At 39.0% G+C, this 22,051-nt stretch overlaps 1 protein-coding gene across 6 annotated transcripts in view; it reads left to right on the top strand.

The window, feature by feature from the left end:
• Mlh3 (mutL homolog 3) overlaps window positions 1–21,131 on the top strand; it is a 32,039-nt gene extending 10,908 nt beyond the window's left edge. For 3 of the 6 annotated variants that reach the window (XM_004837182.3, XM_004837181.3, XM_021246359.2), the window contains 9 exons: window positions 233–337; window positions 1,486–1,558; window positions 6,176–6,247; window positions 9,581–9,692; window positions 11,318–11,477; window positions 17,022–17,045; window positions 17,138–17,216; window positions 18,845–18,996; window positions 20,263–21,131. In XM_004837182.3, coding sequence (XP_004837239.1) covers window positions 233–337; window positions 1,486–1,558; window positions 6,176–6,247; window positions 9,581–9,692; window positions 11,318–11,477; window positions 17,022–17,045; window positions 17,138–17,216; window positions 18,845–18,996; window positions 20,263–20,385 — 900 coding nt within the window. In that variant the 3' untranslated portion in view covers window positions 20,386–21,131. Of the gene's footprint in view, window positions 1–232; window positions 338–1,485; window positions 1,559–6,175; window positions 6,248–9,580; window positions 9,693–11,317; window positions 11,478–17,021; window positions 17,046–17,137; window positions 17,217–18,844; window positions 18,997–20,262 lie in introns of those variants that run through there. The other 3 variants (XM_087195404.1, XM_004837183.3, XR_002390000.2) reach the window with 2 other exon arrangements.
• The last annotated feature ends 920 nt before the right edge of the window (window positions 21,132–22,051 follow it).

The following is a 22,051-nucleotide window of genomic DNA, read 5'->3' as shown; positions in this document are numbered from 1 at the left end:
CATAGGCAAGTTGTTCTAAAGCAATATTGATTTTTGTCAATAATTTTGTTTATAAACAAAAATTGTTAGATAAGGCTATTTTTAGAGCCTTTTGAATCTTTATGTTCCCTGAATTCAACCAACCCTTACTAGGTTATATGAAAGTATTTTTAAAGAACTTTGAGGTCCTTGGTAAAACAATTTGCAGACATAAAATTTAAAATTTAAATTATGTTTTGTTGGGTTGTTCTAGGTTGCAGTTGATGTAAGCAGTGGCCAGGCCGAGAGCTTAGCAGTTAAAATTCACAACATCTTGTATCCCTATCGTTTCACCAAAGAAATGATTCATTCAATGCAGGTAAAAATTGACTTTGAAATATGTGAAACCAAACTAGACTAACTCTTGTGAAATTCGACTTATTTAATGATAAAGACAACATTAATCAAGGATTGTGTGGGTTTTTTTTAACTTACTGGAACTTTTATCATCGGAAGAAAAAGCAAGGGATTGTTCCTAGTACTGTGAGCAGGCTTGGAGAGAATGAATTATGGATTTAGGCTTATAGTTCTCAAGAACTGTGGATTTACCTCTGCAGAGGAGTATGTTAACTTTATACTTTATAATTCATAAATCTTTGTTGTCCTTAACTGCGCAATAATGCCCTTTTAAAAATAACCCTTTCGGAGGAAAAAAGGGAAAAGAAAAAATATGAGAAAAGGAAAAAAATGGAAACAAAGTCTTTGCAAATAGGGAAGGGTGGAGGGGGTGAAGGGAGGGCAAGGGAAGGGGAAAAAAAAAGAACCAAGATACTCATGTAATGGTACAAGATCCCAATGATGAATGTAACTGTATTTTATACCTAAAATGTACCAATAAACTTAATGGGAAAAAAAATAATAGAGCTAAAAAAATAAAATAAAATAAAATAAAAATAACCCTTTCGGGCCGGGGATTTAGCTCAGTGGTTTCACCGCCTGCTGCGCAAGCACAAGGACCTGAGTTTGATCCCTGGTACCAAAAAAAAAAAAAGATAAAAATAACCCTTTCTTGTGTGGGGATACAAGGCTTAGAAACCCCAGATCAAGGTGTTCCATAACACACTGGATATTGACTACGAGGTGTTTTCTTTTTTCTTTCTTGGTACCAGGGATCGAACTCGGGTCCTTGCTCTTGCGCAGCAGGTGGCGAAACCACTGAGCTAAATCCCCGGCCCTGACTATGAGGTTTTAGGGGAGCCTTATGTACCTGGGTGCTTTCCCCCCACACCCCATACTGGGAATTGAATGAATACATGCTAGACTAGCTCTCTACCCCTAAGCTACATCCCCAGCCCAACTTGAACATTCTTTTATCCTTCCTAAGGACTCCCTCAGGTTCGGTAACACCTTATCTCAGTCTTAGATATGAATGTTAAAATGCAAACAACTACAAGTGCAATTTTTTCTTCTATTCAGATAAGCATTTGCTAATTTTTATTTAGTATTGTACTACTTAATGTATGGCAGGTTCTCCAGCAAGTGGATAACAAGTTTATTGCCTGTTTAATGAGCACTAAAACTGGAGAGAATGGCGAAGGAGGTAAGAATAGAATTTTAACCTAGATTAATGTGCCAATTCATCTTCTGATAACCTTCTTTTAAGGTTATTTTTGGTATATAGTGGAGTTTCAATGATTCAGACAGATTAAGAAAAATCAGTCTAAATTAAGAATAGTATGAAACAACAGTTTTAAAATACATTTAGTTTTATGTACATACACACATATTTTATATATATATATATATATATATACACACACACACACATACAAGATACACATTAAACTATTAACTGTAGTTGCTTTGGGAATGAAGTTGGGAGTGGTCAAAGGGAAAATTTTATTGTTTACTCTTTAAAATATTTTATATTGTTGCCCATTCTGGGTTTTTATCCTTTTGTTTTGGTTTTTTTTAGACAGGGTCTCACTATATAGTTCAGGCTGGTCCTGAACTCACTGTGTAGACTAGGCTGGCTTGAACTCTCGGCATTTCTCCTGCCTCAGCCTCCTGAGTGCTGAGATTATAGACATGTGCCACCAAACCTGGCCTTTAATAATTTTTTTTATGTTCTCCCTGTATAACAATAGAATGTTTATATAATGAACTCTGGTAGGTTTATCAAGAATTGTATAGAATTGCTTGGTGGCCTGCTTTTTTTTTTTTTTTTTTTCGGTACTGGGGATCTAACTCGGGACCTTGCACTTGCGAGGGCTTGGTGGCCTATTTTAATCAAACAATAATACTTTGTAAGTAACATTAACTCATTCAACACATATTGAGTGTCTATTTTATGCCAGTTACTGTACCAGGCCTTAGGGATACAGTGATGGGAAAAGATAGACATGCAGGAGAAGTAATTAATACAAACACATAAAATTTTAACTGTAGCTCTTGTTAGGGAGGGGAAATAGGAGATACTAGAAAAACCTATTTTGTCAGGGAGGCCAAAGAACCATTCTTTTTTTTTGGAGGGGGTACCAGGGATCGAACTCGGGTCCTTGGGCTTGCGAGGCAGGTGGCAGAACCACTGAGCTAAATCCCTGGCCCCTAAAGAACCATTCTTGGTAAAATGATATCTAAAGTATAAATATAAGTTAAGTAGGGTAGAAAAGAGGGAATAACATCTATAGTTTCTGATTTCTTCCCCTTCCATGAGCAGAAGCAGGGAAGGTACAGCTGGAGATGAGGATAGAGAAATACATAGGAACTAGATCTTCAGTACCAGTTACAAGCTTTTGTTTTTGTGTTTTGAGACAGGGTCTAGCTGTTAGGCTTTCTTGAACTCAATTTGTAGACCAGGCTGGCCTTGAACTTGCTGTGATCCTCCTTTCTCAGCCCCCTGAGTGTTGGGATTTTAGGTCTATGCTACCACATCTGCCAGTTAAAAGCTTTGATTTGTCCCAACACCAGCTGGAAACAAGTGAAAGTTTTTTGTTTTCTTTTTTTATTGTTTGACTTTTGATGTTGTTTTGGGATGGTATGTGTCACATTGCATTTTGAAAAAATTGCTCTGGTTGCAGTAGGGAGAATGGATTTCAAATGGGGGTAGAATCCCAGTACTGTAATTCCAGAGACACTGTTAGAGGGACACTATAATACAGAACAGTACCTTGGAACTGGGGGATTATGGAGAAATTGTTGAATAAAGTCAACAGGACTTGGTGACAGGGAGACATATCAAAGATGACTCCTAGGTTTCCGGTCTCCACAGCTGGACAGATGATGTTGCAATAGCATATTGGAGATGTAGCAGGCTGGAAGCGTGAAAATCTTGAGTTTATTCTAAATTCTCTTTGAAATGCTCAAGAAGAAATGCCAGGAATGTGCTTGGATATTACATGTGTGGACCAGAAAAGCGTTGTGATCTGGTGATAAAAATTTTAGTTGTCAGCACAAAGTTGGTCATTGAAATTCTGGGTGTAAATTTTTTTTTTCAGTACTGGGGATTGAACCTAGGGCTACATTCCCAGCCCTTTTCTTTCTTTTTTTTTTTTGGTACCAGGGATCGAACTTGGGTCCTTGCACTTGCACAGCAGGCAGCAAAACCACTGAGTTAAATCCCTGGCCCCCCTAGTCCTTTTCCTATTTTTAAATTTTGAAACATGGTCTCACTGAGCCACTAAGCTGCCCATACTGGGTTTCAACTTTCGATCCTCTTGCCTCACCTTCCCAAACTGCTGGAATTACAGGTGTGTGACACCACACCTGGCATGAATTCAGGGTCTTTGCATTGAGCTGCAACCACTACCCATATTTTACTTTTTATTTTGATTTTGGGGGGAGTGAATTTGAGACAGGGTTTCTCTATGTAGCTCAGGCTGACCTCGAACTCAAGGCAGTCCACCTGCCTCTGCCTCCCAAGTGGTGGGACTACAGGCATGAGCCACCATGCCCGGTGTGTTATTTTGAAACAGGGTCTTGATAAATTGCTAAATTGCTTAGGAATCAAACTTGAGATTCTCCTGCTTCAGTCTCCCAGAGTGCTGGGATTACAGGCATGCACCATCATGCCCAGCTTCCAGAGTATAAATTTTATCACCTGGAGAAGAGTGAAGCGTGAGGAGAGGTCCTGAATCTGGAATAATTCCAACATTTAACAATAGTAGAGAGCCAGGGATGTAGCTTAAATACATTTTTCTAAATTAAAATTCAGAAATTTTTATTGCCATTCCTAAGTCCCAAATGCAACCTATTTCTATAAGTGACTTACTTTAATTTTGATACATATTTTAATGGACAAATATATATTATTATTTTAAATTATAATATAAAACTAATATCACATATTGGCATTTGTATTTTGCATGTTTCTGTCTATAATAAAATAGTTTATTCACTCACTTATTGTATAAATATTTATTGAGTGCCCACTAAGTCCCAGGCACTTTTTTATTTGCTGAGACTACACCACACAAAAATCTCTGCCTTCATGAAGTTTCTATGCTGTTGTGTTGGAATATTAAAAATATAGCTTCTGTCATGAGTAAATTACCTTCTATGTTCTGTTTCATTCAAGGAATGGAAAATGTCCTGAACATTGTAGACAATGAAAAGATAAACCATTCTCTGAGTCAGGTGCAGACTTGGTTTCAGAGGTGCTCTGACTCTTGATAATTCACACTGGGTCTAGTTTCCAGTTTGAAGTGAATCTCTCACAGTTCTGATTTATTCCATTGTTTTGCCCAATACAGAATGTTCAGTATTAATCACAACAGCTGCAGTTCCTCCTATCCTCAAAGGAATTTAAAATTCAACATCTTAGGAGCTGTTCTTGTTGAACATGCTGTCAGAAAATGTGTTTTCTTTTTTTCCTTTAAGCCTTAAGCTCTCATGCCACAAATTTGGTAGTCTCATAGAAGAATTTTTAAATCTTTTAATAGGAATAGGAAAAATAGGCATTATCTGTTTTGATCAAGTTCAAGGAAGAACTCTATTTCAATATAATCAGTAGCAGTAAACTCAACCTTCTGGCCAAAAGAAATGAAATTACAAGCCAAAAATGTGTACTGATGTCATATAGTCTTTCTGTCCATGAGATCATCACTCTAGCTGTAGTTTTTGGGTCCAGACATTGACTCCTCACTTGTTCTCGATAGACCAAAGCCTTACTCTTCAAGTGATGCTTGCAGGTGGCATCACCCAGGTGTCTATGAGAATTGCAGAGGCTGTGTGCCAGCGTTAACCTCCAAAATCAGGAGCTACAGTGGACCCTCAAGTTATGACCAGCCTGACACATGAATAACTTGTGTTACTAGGTTAATGGAAGATTTATCTGCCTTTTGTTATCTATAGCATATAGCCAGGTAAACATCTTGATCTCAACTATAGCTATATTGACTTAGTTACAACCAGCCCTCGGGAACTAATTGAGTTCATAAGTCAAGGGTCCACTGTATATTTACATAAGTGTCGGCCTGATGCCCAGCATGCGAAGGAAGCCCCAGTCTGAAGCAGCATCTGTAGCTGTGGGCAAACCCAGCCACTACGTGTTCTGAACAGCTAGGGAGATAATGGTTTTTACATTTCTAAATGGTAGGAAAAACAAAAGAATATTTCTCCTCACAGTAAAATTGAATGAAATTCTTATTTCAGTGTCTATAAATAAAGTTTTATTGGAACATAGATACAGTATTCACATAGTGTCTGTGGCTGCTTTGGCCCAACATCAACACTTGAGCAGTCGTGAAAGAAAACATTTGGCTCAGAAAGCCTGAAATATTTTGTCTGCTCCTTCACAGAAAAAAATTCCTGGCCTCTGATCTAAAGTGTACAAGAAGTACATTCTTCAGGAGTTTCAAAAATCCTTGCAAATCAACAACAGCCGATTATAATAATGTCTAATGATTCTTCATTGCCTTCAAGTTGAGTTAATAAATCAAAATCAGTATTTAAACATTAGGAATTTAAGACTTTAACCTTGTTTTATAAATGAAACACTGATGAACTAAAGAGTTTATCAGACATAAAAGTATTATTTTCCGTTTCTACTTTTTAGGAAATAAAAGATATAATTGTTACTACTCAGTGTATTTTTTCTTATGCTTATGTTGTTAAATAGGTTGAATTATGCTTTTTATCTCTCTCTGCACAGCATGATTGTTTTAAGTTTGATCTGAGAATTTGATACCCCAGTAACCCTTGATCATCTTGTATGTAGGTGGAAACCTGTTAATCTTGGTGGATCAACATGCTGCCCATGAGCGCATTCGTTTGGAGCAGTTGATTACTGGTAAGGACCTATCTGTGACTGGAAAAGATTTGAGACTTCCAGCAGAAGTAGTATTCCTCACTGTAACTGTTATGAGAAAAGATGCATTGTATATTTAAAAATTTAAGCTAAACTCCTCCAGTTTGGCTTGTATTCTAACTGAATGATTGTAGTTACTCATTTACTAATTCAAACAAGTAGGTTTTATGTACATGGTCAAAGGCATGTTTGCTGCACATTTATTAAATCAGGCTAACTTATGACACTCAGCACAAAGATGCTTCTCTATATGCCCACATGATCTTGGTATGCCTTCTCCAGTTTGTCAGCTTAGAAAGCCAAGTAGATTGTTTTTATGTCAAAACCTAGTTTACCTTAGAAGAGGCAGTATGAGCAAATAGATCCAGTTCTAGAAGGTACAAAAGGAAATATAATAAATCCTCCTTTATACCCTTGTCCAAAGTCCCACGTAGTTTCTCTCCCCACAGGTAACCAATTCTAATAATGTGTCTATCTTCCCAAAGTCCATATATGCTTCTTAGCTTTTGCTATTTATCTTTGTCATCTTGAGGCAATGTGTTCACCAAGTGCTAAAATACCAGGAAAATCTTCACTCCTATGGTCAAGAAATGAAAGACATGTGCTGTGGGGCTGAGTGCAGTGGGCGAGTGGGCAAGCACGGGCTGGCAGAGCATGTGCGCAGTCAGCTCTGAGCTCTGGGGAGCATGCTTGAGCGCCAAGCCCGGGGGCAGGCGGGACCTCGGCTGGGCATGGCTAGTTCCTGCACCATGCAGGTGAAGCTGGAGAGGGGGCACCACACCCAGGTGCAGAAGAAACCCACCGTGGAGGGCTTCACACACAACTGGATGGTGTTCGTGTGCGGCCCGGAGCACAGCAACATTCAGCGCTTTGTGGAGGAAGTCGTCTTCCACTTGCACAAGAGCTTTTCCTAGGCCTTTCTTCAAGTCCAGTTTACTTGTGACTCCCCCAGGCCATTCATTCTGTATACCCTGGGCTTTTTTTTTTTTTTTTTGGTACCGGGGATTGAACTCAGGCCCTTGCGCTTGCACAGCAGGCGGCAAAACCACTGAGCTAAATCCCCAGCCCTACCCTAGGCTTTTAAAATCCTATTTATATTTTAAAGTGTTAATTGATACATACTTGGACGTATTTATAGGGTACCATATGATAAATATATGGATACAGGGGTCAAATCATGGTGATTGGCATTTCCCCTCAAACATTTATTGTTTCTGTATGTTGTGTACCATGAGATTTTGCTTATGCTTTTCCCTTTGGCAATAATGAGTACCCTTCAGTGCAGACACAACTGCAGACATACTCAGCCATCTCATCTTTAACAAAGGAGCCAACCACCCTCACTGGAGGAAAGATAGCCTATTTAATAAATGGTCCTGGAAAAACTGGATTGCAACCTGCCACAGATTAAAACTAGACCCATATCTTTCACCATGCACTAAACTAAAATCGAGGTGGATCAAAGATCTAAATATTAAAACAGAAACACTAAACTTGCTGGAAGATAGGTTAGGTAAAACTCTTGAAGACATTGGCTTAGGAAAAGACTTTATGAACAAAACCTCAGTAGCACAGGAACTAGCACTGGGAATCAACCACTGGGATGTCATTCTGTTAAAAAGCTTCTGTACTGCAAGAGAAACCACGAGCAGAGCTAAGAGACAACCTACAATATGGGAAAAAATGTTTACCAGCTGTTCCTCAGACAAACAACTACTATCTAGCATATATAAAGAACTTAAAAAAAACAGACCCCCCCCCAAATTTAAAGACCCAGTTCAAAAATGGGCATCTGAAATGAACAGACATTTCTCAGACAAAGAAAAGCAGCAAATAAACATGAAAAAATGTTCAGTATCACGGTCATTTGAGAGATGCAAATGAAAACAACACTGAGATTCCACCTCAGTCCGGAAAGAATGGCTGCCATCAAGAAATCAACCAATAACAAATGTTGGCGGGTTTGTGGGGAGAAAGGAACCCTTCTCCATTGTTGGTGGGAGTGCAGACTGGTGCAACCACTGTGCAAATCAGTATGGAGATACCTCAAAGAACTAAGCTTAGAGGTCCCATTTGACCCAGCTATTCCTCTGCTGGGTATCTTCCCAAAAGAATTAAAAGAATCATACCACAGTGATATATGCTCACCCATGTTTATTGCGGCACAGTTTGTAATAGCTAAAACTTGGAAACACCCCAATTGTCCATCAGCTGGAGACTGGATAAAGAAGATGTGGGTTTTTTTGTTTTTGTTTTTTTTATAAAATGGAGTGCTACTCAGCCATAAAGAATGAGAAACTAGAGTCATTTATAGTTAAATGGATGCACATTGAGGCCATACTCTTAAGTGAAATAAATAGGACACACGTGTAAATACCAAATAGTTTCTCTGGTGTGAGAAATTGAAAGTGTAAATAAGGATCAAAATGTATAATAGATAATGTGAAACAGGAGGAAAAGGTCTAAAGGGGAATAGAAAGTGGGAGGAATAGGGAAAAGGAAAGGGAAAGGAATAAATATGAAAAAATGGAAACAAAGTCTTTGTAAATAGGGAGGGGTGAAGGGGTTGAAGGGAGGGAAGGGGAATGGGGAAAAAATAAGAACCAACATAAGATTATATGAAGGTACAAATTCCCAATGATGACTGTTATCATATTGTATACCTAAAATGTACCAGTAAACTTAATGAAAAACAAATGAACAAACAAAAGTAATGAAAGACCTTAATGTCAAAAGAGTCGATGACCTAGTGAGATATTTCATGGGCTAGAATGGCAATGATACTGGTACCACTTTCATTTTTCTTTATAAAATGAAGGCCTAAAAGTTGGGAAAGATATAACAAAAACAGTGTGAGAAAAGCTTGCTTGCTACAGGTCCTGCACCATTTGAGAATAGTACAGTGAATTGTCTTCAGAGATGGGAAGACCCTTCTGAAGGAAAAGCATTCTCGAGCCATAGGATCATATGGTAAACTGATACATACATTTCCCCAGTAATCCAAATTATGCACCTCTGTTATTAAAATCACAGGTATTACCTACAGGAACACTGCATTGTTCATTTGAACAATGAATTAAGTGAGAGTTAAGTCTTGTATTTCTTACTTTAAAATTCTGCTAAAATGAATAAACTGGCTAGACATGTCCTAGATTCACTTTAATAATGGAAATCCAAAGTCTAGAACTGAAAATTGAACACATTATTAAGCACTAGAATAAATGCATCATGGCCATGCTTTCCAGTGCTTAATTTTTATTTGAATATAGAAGATTTTTCTTCCTACTCTTAACCTATTCATCTTTCTTCCAATAGACTCATGCGAGAAGCAACAACCCCAAGGCTGTGGTCGGAAAAAATTACTGTCCTCCACTATAATTCCTCCTCTAGATATAACAGTGACTGAGGAACAAAGGAGACTCTTATGGTTAGTATATGTTATAGTATAAATTCTCACAATGATTCTGTGAAGTATAAGCAAAACTTTTTCCATTGTTTAGACGAAGAGGAAACTGAGACTAGGAAGGTTACACGGCTTGTTCAAGGTCATAACAGTTTTTAAGTGGTGGAGCAGGCGCTCAAAGGCAGGTCTCTAACTTCAAATGCTGTTCTTTCCACCATATCGCAGCTGTTGAATGTAGGATAGGGTTTCCCTGATAATTTTTTCCAGCAGTTGGCTTAGAACACTATTCCCATTTCTTGGAACAGTCAAATGTTTATGCTGTGCTGTTTCTGAAGGCAAAGTTAGTGCAGTAATTGCTTCCATTCTGCTTTGTCCTGTTTCATTCTAGAGTCTTCATTACCATAATTTTATTAGGAAGAACATAAAATATTAGAATAGAAGGAAGGGAGAAATCATATAGTGAGTTACAAGATAGGACATTTTCCCAATTCTGGACAGTGCAAATTATTGAAAATAAAAAAGAATAGTCTATCAGTTTAATTTTAGGTTTGGGAATACACTGCCAACACATCTTTTTCTCTGGGGCATAATCTTTTTTTAATAGCAAAACATTTATTGGTACATTTTAGGCATATATAATGATAACACTCATCATAAGGTCTGGGGTGTAATTTATATGAGAGGCAGGTTCATTTATTTACATCCCTGTTAATCAGGACTTTTCAGTTCCTGGGCCTGTTACTTACCTCCCTGCTTTAATACTGATTGAAAATGTTTCTCAGAATTTTTCTTTGTGCCAAACTCCTTCAAGTACCAGCAGCAAGAGGTTAGCAGTTCCTCAGTGAAAATAAAATTTAGGCACAAGATTTAGAAAGAAATTGATTCTCTTAGGGGAAAATTGAAGAAGAAAAAAAAGAAGGTTGATATATAGTAGTGTACCTTTCTCTGCTTCTCCGTGGAGAGTGTGTTCCAGGATACTCAGTGGATACCTGAAAACTGAGATATACTGAGCCTTATATATACTTTGTTTTTTCTGTATGCTCTCAGCATTCCCATGTAGTGTCAATCAGTCCTTTTGTTTTATGCTCTCATGCCTCTTTTGTGCTTTGGAACTGTTATTAGGTAAAATAAAGGTTACATGAACACTTACACTATTATACTGAAAAATTGAATCTGATGGCTAAGTGACTAACAGGTATATGGTGAGGGCAGCCAGAGACATTGCACAAAAGGATAATTTAGCAGGACAGCACGAGATTTTATCATGCTACTGAGAATGGCACACAGCTTAAAATTTGTGGCTGGGGTGTACCTCTGGGACAGAGGGAGTGCTTAGCATACACAGGCCCCTGGGTTCAGTCCCCAGCACCTAAAAAACTTTTGTTAATGAATTATTTATTTCTGGAATTGAATATCTTTGGATCATGGTTGACTACAGTAACTGAAATCTTGGATAGTGAAGTCATGTACAAGGGGAACTACTGTAATCCAAAAAAGACAGATAATAAAATCTCAAACACATACATATAGGTGAAAAAAAAATACAACTTTTAAAGTTTGTGTTAGCTTTTGAGAATCTATTAAGTATTTGGAACTAGTAGTGAAATATGGGTGAAGTAATAGTTTTACATTTGAGCTTATCTCCTCAGGTGTTACCACAAAAATCTGGAAGATCTGGGCCTTGAATTTACCTTTCCGGACACTAGTGATTCTCTGGTCCTTGTGGGGAAAGTACCACTCTGTTTTGTAGAAAGAGAAGCCAATGAACTTCGAAGAGGAAGATCTACTGTAACCAAGAGTATTGTGGAGGTGAGACATAGTTTCTTATGTCCATGAGATTGCTGAGTAATAATAACCTCACATTTTGTCTAGAGATTTTCATTCATCTTTATTCAATGTGCATTTGTGTTATTTACCCACAGTGTGTGAGCTGCTAGAAATTTAAAGATGAATTAGCTCTAGGTGAGGAGGAAGGACATTTAGATAATACAGTACAGTAATCCAGCCTCCCAAAAGGCCACCTATGAGCACATGAGCCTTTGGGGGCACATCTAGACACAAGCCATAACAGAAAGGTAAGGATCTGCCAAATATAGAAAAATAGAGAAAGTCTTTCTTCAGTGGAGCCCATACCAGAGACTTGAAGCAGGTCCTATTTATGAGGAACTATCAATAGATACAGCTCCAATTAAGATACATGTTGGAGGCCAGGAATTTAGCTCAATGACACTGAACCTGCCTTGCAAGCACAAGGTCCTGAATTCAATCCCCAGTACCACAAAAAAAAAAAAGATACATGTTGGTGCCAAGTGTGATCCTAGCACTTTTGGGAGGCTAAGGCAGGAGGATTGGAAGTTTGAGCCTAGCCTGAGCAACTAAGCAACTTAGCAAGACCCTGTCTCAAAAGAATTAAAAAGGATTCAGGATCTAGCTCAGTGCAAAGAACCTGGGTTTAATTCCCAGTACCACAGAAATAAATAAATAAAATAAAAATTTACCCAGGTGCAGTGGCACATACTTGGCAGGCTGAAGCAGGAGGATCATCAAGAGTTCAAGGCCAGCCTGAACTTCATAAGCAAGACCCTGACTCAAAACTAAATAAATAAACAAATATTTTAAAATCTTTTTTTAAAAAAGGGCTAGGGGTGAAGCTTAGTAATAGACCATTTGCCTAGCATGAATGAAGGCCTGGGTTCAAACCCCAATACTGGAAAAAATAAAAAGAGAATTTTCAGTGTATTACTCAATGCTTTGGAAAGCTGCTACTGGGATGTAGCATCAGAGGTGTTAGGACCATTATTAAATTTTTTCTTCCTTTGAGACAGGGTCTTGCTATGTTGTTCAAGCTGGCTTTGAACTCACTGTGTAGCCCAGGCTGGCCTCGAACTAGTGGCAATTGTCCTGCCTCAGCCTCCCAATTGCTGGGATCATAGGTGTGTGTAACCGCACATGGCTATTTCAGTTTTTAAAATATAATTTATTTTGTTTTTGTTTCCCTCCCCCATTCTTTTTTTTTTTTGGTACCAGGGATTGAACTCGGGTCCTTGCGCTTGTGCAGCAGGCAGCAAAACCACTGAGCTAAATCCCCGGCCCGCCTTCCCTCATTCTTGTTTTCCATTACACTTTATTTCTTTTTTTCCTCTACTAATTTATTTTTATTTTTATTTTTAGTACCGGGGATCGAACTCAGGTCCTTGCGCTTGTGCAGCAGGCATCGAAACCACTGAGCTAAATCCCCAGCCCTCCTCTACTGATTTAGAAATTATATACTCCATTTGTGTCATTTAAAGTACTAGGCTTGAATTTTAACATGCATACTTAGCAAAGTTTAGAGACAGATTGATTCTCTATCCTATTCCTAAGCTGTTTAAAAACCTATGAGCTCTTTATTTCCCATCATTTCCCGTTAGTCTTCCATGTTGTTCAGTATTTAACTCCACCTTGTTTTTAGTCACTCAATGGTCATTAATTTCAGAGCCAACAGTTATTTGATCAAAATGTTTACCAGAGTCTGTTCACTGTTGCCTCTTGCATCATACTTATTCTTTCTGACCTCAGTTTTTTTTTTACGGGAGTAAATCTCTTAAAATTCTTTTATGAAGAGTCCATGAATGGTAAATTGTCTTTGGAAATAGTTTATTTTGCCTTCACATTTTAATGACTATCTAGTTAAAAGCAGAATTCCACACTGCCAGTTATCCCTCAGCATTTTTAAAATAATCCCATTACTTTTGACTTTCTGTTTCTGCCACTGAAGTCCATTCCCAGTCTATCACTACTCTAATCTGATTTTCTTTCTGGCTGCTTTTAAGATTGTTTTTTTGTCTTTGGTGTTCTAAAGTTTTCTAGATTCATTTTCATTTGCTTCATGGGGTTCATCGTGTGTCCTCAGTTGTAAAGGGTACAGCCATCATCATTTCAAACCTTCCTTCTTCCCCATTCTTTCTTCCCCTGGAAGTCCATCCCATAAGATGTCTATTGTACCTTATTTTTCTATTCTCTGTGATTCTTATGCTCTCTAGGGTACATTATGGGAAATTTCCTTCATTTCTTTTCCAGTAAACTAGAGTCTTTCTTCATCTGCTTTTTATTTTTTTAATTTTTATTTTTTTTAGTACATGTTTGCAGTACATGGTGATTACATTCATCACAGGGAGTTGGTATATGTACATGACACATCTTAATTCTTTTTATGCCTCCTTCCTCTCTCATCTGCTTTTCTTTTTTTTTTTGGTATCAGGGATTGAACTCAGGACCTTGTGCTTGCCAGGCAGGCACAGCGCCACTGTGCTACATCTCCAGCCCTCTCATCTGCTTTTTAATGATAACTTTAACTTACACACTGAGTTTTTATTTTGATGGGTATGTTTTTCATTTCCAGAAGTTTTATCTGTCAGTTCTGTTTTCTTATGGTTTCTATTCCATCTTTCTCTCTACCCCTATTTGGAGCACAAGCAAATGCACATCAACTCAGTCTACCATTTGTCTAGAAATCTGAATTACTTTAGTAATATCCAAATAAAAAAATCAGAAGATAGACGTAGTAGATAAGTCAGGGGATAGGTTGATCTGGGAAAGATTTGAGGCAAGGTGAGCACTACAAAGCCTTTTGCATTGGTTCAGATATGAAAAGATGAGGATTTTTATAGGGTCACTAGTGGTGGGAATGCAGAGGAGGATAATATCGAGAACTGATTTGGGAAGTAGAATCAAGAAGACCTGGTGAGCAAAATAATATGAAAAGAATAAAGGAGAAAAGGTTTATAACAGTGGTTTTGAGGGTTTTAACTAGATGAAAGAAGGACAGTGCCATTTGTAGAGAAGGATGATAGAGGAGAAGCACACCTGGCAAGGAGGTAAATGAAAATTTCATTGTAGATACAGTGTCCCTTCAGATGGTGATGTCTAACAGACAGACAGATCTACAGATCTAGCACCTGGAAGAGAAATCTGGGCTGCATGTCATCAATTCAAGAGTTAACAGCATTTACTTTTTTTTGGACCGGGGATCGAACTCGGGACCTTGCGCTTGCGAGGCAGGCACCGGAACCACTGAGCTAAATCCCTGGCCCAACATTTACATTTTAATAATAGCAGAAACTGGAGAAGGCTAGAGGGAGTAAGCTTATTCCGGAAGAATATAAAGAGTAAAAAAGGGAGGGCTGGGGATTTAGCTCAGTGGTTCCACCGCCTGCGTTGCAAGCTCAAGGTCCTGAGTTCGATCTCTGGTACCAAGAAAAGAAAAAGGGAGAGAGCAAAATGTGCAGTCTGCATGACCCCAGCATTCAGAGTGTATATGTTTTGGCAAAAGTCTGGAAAGTGACTGCTGAAAAGGGGAAACTGTAAGGATGATGGAAAATATGCAAGAAAGGAAGAAATCTAGGGAAAGGCAATATTGCCAAAACCAAGGGCAGTTGTAAGCAAGAAGCAAACAGTCAACAGTGGCAATAAAGCAAGCCCGAGAAGTTGGGTTTGGCTCCTATGAGGACAAAGGTTGTCTTGTGGGATCATTTCCTGGGCACGAAGTCAGCAGAAGGGTGCAGTGGGTCAGGAGTGAGCAAAAGGAGAGGGCTGAGGCCAAGCCGGCTGCTCTTTCCAACAGAAGGATTAAGCATGGTCCAGAAGTGTGGGGCATGACAGAGGCTGAGGAAGGATTTTTGTTTAAGTTGGAAAAGATTTGAGCATATATGTAGGCAAAGAATGAGAAGAAATTGAAGAGCAAGAAGTTAACAGTGCCAGCTTTTAGATTACCTTGATTTTACCCTTTCCAAACTTGCCTTTTAATCTGGCAACCTTTGCTTCGGCTTCAGCAGAGCTCCTTACTCCCCACTGAGCTTATTTCTTCTAAGACTTGTGCTCCAAGTTGTCTTAAACCCAAAAGATAGGATCTTTCTGAATCTTTTATTGCAATTTAATCCCTAAAAATTTAACCAGAAAATTAAAATAAAAACTGTTCCTGAAGTTACTTCAAAGACTACCATTAAGGAGTTTACCTCGAATTGAAACAAAGCTTTCAGTTTCAGAAAATCTTGATCACGTTAAGTCGGGCTGATCAGGAGAGATTTTGTTGATTCTGGAAGAAGCTGGAACAGTTTGGTATTTCGAAGAGGTACTTTAATGCAGTACAGAGAGTAGTACATACTTCTTTAATGTTCTATACTGCAGCCTGATGAATGGGCCTTTTTAACATTATTTAAATTACATAGCATTAATTGAACTCCTGAAATAAAAAATGGACTGAGAATGAGACCTTTCTTCCCCTCACCAGGCTTACAAACTGATGTTTTACAGTCCCACAATAGCAAAGACGTTAGCTTTGATTTCTGTCCACACTAAGTTTTGTTAGTGGGTCAGGTATTATGAGACATCTTTCTATTTATGTTGGTTTGGAAAAATATGTGGCTTCTGAAATAGATATAAGATAGTATCTACCACCTAGCTCTTAATAACTATGCTCATTTGCAGGCATACAGACTAGAGTATATAGAAAGAAGAATTTTCCAAGTCTGACTTTAAAAAGAAAATCACCCCAGCTGGGCATTGTGGCACCTGCCTATAATCCCAGCCTTCTGGGAGGCTGAGTCAGGAAGACTGCACGTTCCAACCCAGCCTGGGCATCTTAATGACTTAGCAAGACCCTGTCTCAAAATAAAAAAATTATTTTAAGTGAAGGCTCTAGTTTAGTACCAAGTACTGCAGCAAAGGAAGGAAGGAGGGAGGGAGGGCGGGAGGAGAGGGACAGGAGAAAGGGGATGGGAAGGAAGGAGGGAAGAGAGAAAGAAAGGAAAAGAAGGGGGGTGAAAATCACCTTGTGATTTATAAAGAGGTAGTTAAATGTGGCATATTTCAAACTTTGCTTTGTACATCCAGAGGTTAAATATTGGTAGCACTAAATAGCATTGGCTTTAAAGTTCTTTTGTCAATAATAGTATCTACTAGGATATAACTATTGAAAAGGTCAAATCAGGGACAGAGATATACAAGGGAGAAGAAACTTCTCAACAAAATGCTTCATAAAATAAGCTTTTTGACCTAAAGGGAGTTGTCCCAAAAAGCCTATGGGAAATGACTATTCACTTAATGTTTATAATATTTAAGTGACTATGTGCACAGTTGTGTTGATGATTTTTGTAAATTTATTCTCAGTTTGTCTGTAATATTAAACTTGTTCTGGTTAAGAGAATATAAACAGGCTTAAACAAATAAATTTGTATCTAAGTGTTGTACTGCTAGGGCTCACTCCTTTAGGAGGTGTATCTTAGAGAAGAAAATTAGGATATTTTGTAAACTATCAAAAGCCAATAAAACATAACAGTAGACTAATGCCTCCTATTTTCCTTTTTTGCCTTGTAGGAATTTATTCGGGAACAAGTGGAGGTAAGCTTTTCTCTTATCTTGGGGTTCACACAGAGGTACTATACACAGAAGACTTGTATATATTGTCCTGTTCTCTTCTCTTGTTAATGTAGCTGCTCCAGACCACAGGAGGCATCCAAGGGACATTGCCGCTGACAGTCCAGAAGGTGCTGGCCTCCCAAGCTTGCCATGGTAAGAGACTCCATGGCCAGCTGTTGAGTCCTCCATGTACTGAATGCTGGCAGTGCTATAGTGATTATGAAAGAGGGAAAAGGCACATTTCTGCTTGCCCCTTGAAAAGTATGATTTAGATCAAGAAACTGAATACTCATAAAACTGAAGCCCAAAGAATTACTTTCACAAAGCACAGCGCCTATACTCATTGCAGTGCAGACTGATGTACGTGAGCAGAAGAGAGATGCCTAGAAGAGATGTCCTTGTAGCCAAGTTCAGAATGGGCCGAGGGTGATGTGTTCAGGCACCGAACGGGGAGTTCACCATGGGGAGAGGAAGCTGCCTGTGCAGACACAGAGGCAGAAATAAATCCCTAACATGAGGAGCAGCAAAGAGTACCCAGAAATTAGGCTGGCAAGAAAGAACAAAAGCCCAGAAAGTTACAGCAAGACCTTTACATCTGATACAGAAGGCATTATAGTCATTGGGTGTTCTTAGAAGGAGAATATGATAAATTATAGAAAATGGTATAGGAGGAACTTACTTTTGGAATCATGACAGCTATGGAATCCCCTGCAACTATCATTAAGGACAGTGGGTCTCCAGTCCACTAACAGCCCCCCATTTCATCCATCTCCAGTAATCTCTCTTCACCTATCTTTGCCAGCTTGGTAACCATGGTCCATCCTTAGTCTGTCTCCTGCAGATACCCTCACGTCTTTTGCCCGTTTATCCTATCTTTACTCCACATAGCTACTGCATCACCAAATTTCATCTTTGCTATCCTCAAACTGTATTCTAAATCTCTGTTCCATCTGCCTCTAGTGTTACTTCCTTGTCCTCGGGATACTGAATCCTCTTACTTTGTTCCTCACACCCATTCTGGCTCCTGATCAAAGCCATTAGCATCCACAGGAATCTCCTTGGGACATCCCTCTGAGCACGTCATTCTTTCAACTAAAATATGGCAATGAGCTATTGCTCTTAGTATAAAAATGTTGTGCTTTACCATGGCCTACAAAGGTCTTCATGATATATAATTATTTAATGTCTGTCTCAACTATTAGACCATAAGCTTTATAAGGGTAAAGCATCTGTTTCATTCACTGCCTGGCAGAGCTCCTAATACAAAGTTTATGCTTAAGAAATATTTGTTGACTGAGTGAATTAATGTAGGAATAAAAGCAAATTCTAACAATATGAGAGTTTAAATTAGGAAGATTATTATGGAAATTAGAAAAAAGAGAAATAAAATGGGCACTATAAGGGAAAAAATCAGAGACTGCTATGGGACAATCCATATACAGGCGGTAACTTCAACTTCACAGACCAATAAGTAAGTAAATGCGTACACTGCTCTTGCCTTCTGAGGAAAACCTTGAAAGCAAGATTCTAACAAGGAAGGAACGAACACCTTTTACAGTGACCAGAAAGACAAATGATCCATAAAGCCAAGAGACAGAAGATTGGTCCTAAAGTCTTACTTTTATTCTTGGCCATAAGTACCAGTTTGAAGCAGTATTACAGCCAGATTAAAGAAGCCTAAGAAATATGTTACTTCTCTCAGATATTTGGCCCTCACCCTGGATCAGCACTGGTTTCTCACCATGTGCACCATAGCCTTCTGGTTTCTCTCTTGTGTATAGGGGCTATTAAGTTTAATGATCACCTGAGCCCTGAGGAGAGCTATCGCCTTATTGAAGCTCTGTCCTGGTGCCAGCTGCCTTTCCAGTGTGCTCATGGGAGACCCTCTATGCTGCCGTTAGCCGACCTAGACCACTTGGAGCAGGAGAAACAGGTACACTGGTGACTGACAGGAGCAGGAAGAAACATAGTTTATCTTCTGCTATCCTGATGTAATCTGTCTTAATCTTCCCCAAAATATGAGTTTTGGAAAACATGCACTGGAGATTTCATTTAAAGCCTACTGATTTTGGTCTTCCAGCTCATATTCAAAATGGAGTTTAGACTAAAGTGTCAGATTATCCACACGACGACTTTGTATTTTTAACCTTAACATAGGTACAGACTGATGTATGCTATATAACTGTTGCCTGCTGGCTCTAAGTTTGTTAAGATACAGAAATTCTTGGCCAGGGATTTAGCTCAGTAGTTTCACTGCCTGCTGCGCCAGCGCAAGGACCCGAGTTCGATCCCCGGTACCAAAAACAAAACAAAACAAGATACAGAAATTCTTCCTGGAGGGAGAGAAAGCTGCTAGAAGCACAGCAAATTCAGTGTTGATGAAATACAGCCTAAACATCCAGTTTCTTGGGAGTATGTGCTAGAAACGCTGTCCTGGTGAGCGTATCTAGTTATGAGTGTATCTAGTTATCTGGAAGGATCTCTTGAGCTGTGGTTTGAAGATCATCAGGCAGGAAACCAAGCTTAGGGGAAGAGCTCACATTCTGCTGTGGCCCTGATTCCTCAGCAACTCACGAACCATAATATGAATAATGCAATAAAGGCACAGAGTGGTTTAAATTAAGAACATTTTCTATCCTTGTTACAATCTTAAATGAAACAGAACATGAAAAAAAAAAGTAAAAAGAAAAAAAAGGAACAGACCCATGAACACATAATAGTAGTGTCCACATTGCTGACATCCAAAATCTTTTCTCTTTCCTGCTAAAGGCTATAATGGCTTTTCTTACATGGAGTTTTCAGGTGCTAATGTTTCCTGACTCGTCTAGTTAACTTTACGCTGTTAAAAACTCTGACCTGGCAAAAATATAAAAGTTCTGTCTCCACTGGTGAAGAGATGAGATTCTGGATTTAAAGTTTACATTCCCACTAAGCCTGAGGAACTCTGGGATCTCTTCTGAGTCCAGAAATAAGAAGTCTAAACAGATTTGAACAGCTATGCTTAGAATACTTGCGCTTGTGAGGCAGGTGCCATAACCACTGAGCTAAGTCCCCAGGTATTTTGTTTATTTGTTTTTTGGTACCAGGGATGGAACTTGGGACCTTGTGCTTGAGAGGCAGGTGGCGGAACCAGTGAGCTAAATCCCTGGCCCCTGGCTTTTCATATTGCTAATTGGAGTTACTCTCTTTCTTCCTTTAGACTAAACCTAACCTTGCTAAACTTCGCAAAATGGCCCAGGCTTGGCATCTCTTTGGAAAAGCAGAAAGCTGTGATATGAAGCAGAGCCTGCAGCAATCCATGCCTCCTTGTGAGCGGCCGTGAGAACAGACACTGATCTATAAGGAACCAAAGGGATTACAGGATGCTAACTATCGCCCCTGAGCAAAGAGCACAAGCAGCAGTAGCCACATCACGTTGGCTGAGTTGGCTCTGTCTGGAGCAAAGTCCTTTACGGCAGTCTTTCTGAGTAGATGGCCCCTCTACCTGAGCAGCCAGATGGGATTCAAGCCTGAAGACAGTTCATTCATTTGCAGCCATGGGTACAGGACATTGCCATATAATGTCTGCCTTTTGTAATTTATTTAGTGATAACATTTAATGATTAATTGTCTGATTGATGGGTTGGCTTATTTTTTTTTTTTTTTTTGGTACCGCGATCGAACTCAGGACCTTGCGCTTGTGAGGCAGGCGGCGGAACCACTGAGCTAAATCCCTGGCCAGGTTGGTTTATGTTTGAAGGTTGTGGTTTGGTTGTGGCCCTTTTTTCCAGCCTCTGAATTTGTGATTATATAATTGAGTTGGTGCTGAACCCCAAGAGCTACTCTGCTTTCCTCAACAGCCCTCGATGTTTCTCCATTAGGCTCTCCTTTCCCTTTATTGATAAAGGGAAACACAGGCAAAGATAAAATAGAGAAAATGTCCAGTTTCCTGTTTTGGTTTTTTTTGCTAGTTTCTTTTATTGCTTTTCAAAAACTTAGAGACTCATGTTCATATCCTGAATATCCTAAACCAGTAAACATAACAATGAGCTTTAAAAAAATAAATGATTTTATTTTTTACTTTCTAAAGTGTTTATGTGAAAGGAATCGTCATATCAAAATAGCAGCATTTATTCTTTCAACCTAACAAGACATGATGTTCAATTTTTTTTTTTTTAAACAGGGATTCTTTTGGTCCCTTTCAAATTGTATCTTGATTTTATTACAGTATGCCTATATAGTAGCCTTATAATTTGACCTGGAGCCAAGACTGACCTTTCTACAAATGCTTGCTATGCCATTCTTAATCTGTATCTTACCTTTTCAGATAACTTGATTTGTGGTTAATAGGACCCAATTGACTAAGTATAGAGGAGGGGAACAGCATTTATTACAACACCAACAATATATACTATACACTTAGTGAAATGTTTCGATGAGCATTTTCACTTCAGTATTTCTTGACCAGCCTGTTCAAATTGGCCTTTAGATAATAAAATAGTTTCCCTCGTGCCAAGGATATAGCTCAGCGGTTCTGCCGCCTGCCTCACAAGTGCAAGCTCCCGAGTTCGATCCCTGGTACCAAAAAAAAAAGTTTCCCTTGTTTTATTTTTTATTTTTTCCCCTCATTTTTAAATACAGAAAACAAATGTATGCTCAGCCCTGGACTGAGTCTTAGTAATGGAAGCATCACCTTCTTTTTTTTTTTTTGCAGTACTGGGAATCAAACTCAGGATCTTGAGCTTGCAAGGCTGGCACAGCACCACTGAGCTAACTCCCTGGCCTGAAACCATCACCTTCTTGAGCACGGGCCTCAGGAAGGTGTAGGGAAGCTTTCACCCCTTCTCAGGGATCTTTGTAGAGTTATGTAATTGGAACCCTGAACATGGCTTCATCCTTCTATGATAGAGTTTTCATACACTAGGAGCTGTGACCCTAGAAAGGAGGGTGTTTTCAGGGGCTCTGCAAGGCTGTCAGAAGCCATGGCCTTAGGCCTCACCCTCACTCTC

The sequence above is a fragment of the Heterocephalus glaber genome, unplaced genomic scaffold, assembly GCF_053883595.1.
Source record: "Heterocephalus glaber isolate CG9 unplaced genomic scaffold, H.glaber_assembly_v1.0 deba00001608, whole genome shotgun sequence".
Taxonomy (NCBI): Eukaryota; Metazoa; Chordata; class Mammalia; order Rodentia; family Bathyergidae; genus Heterocephalus; species Heterocephalus glaber.
This window is presented reverse-complemented; position numbering and strand designations above follow the sequence as displayed.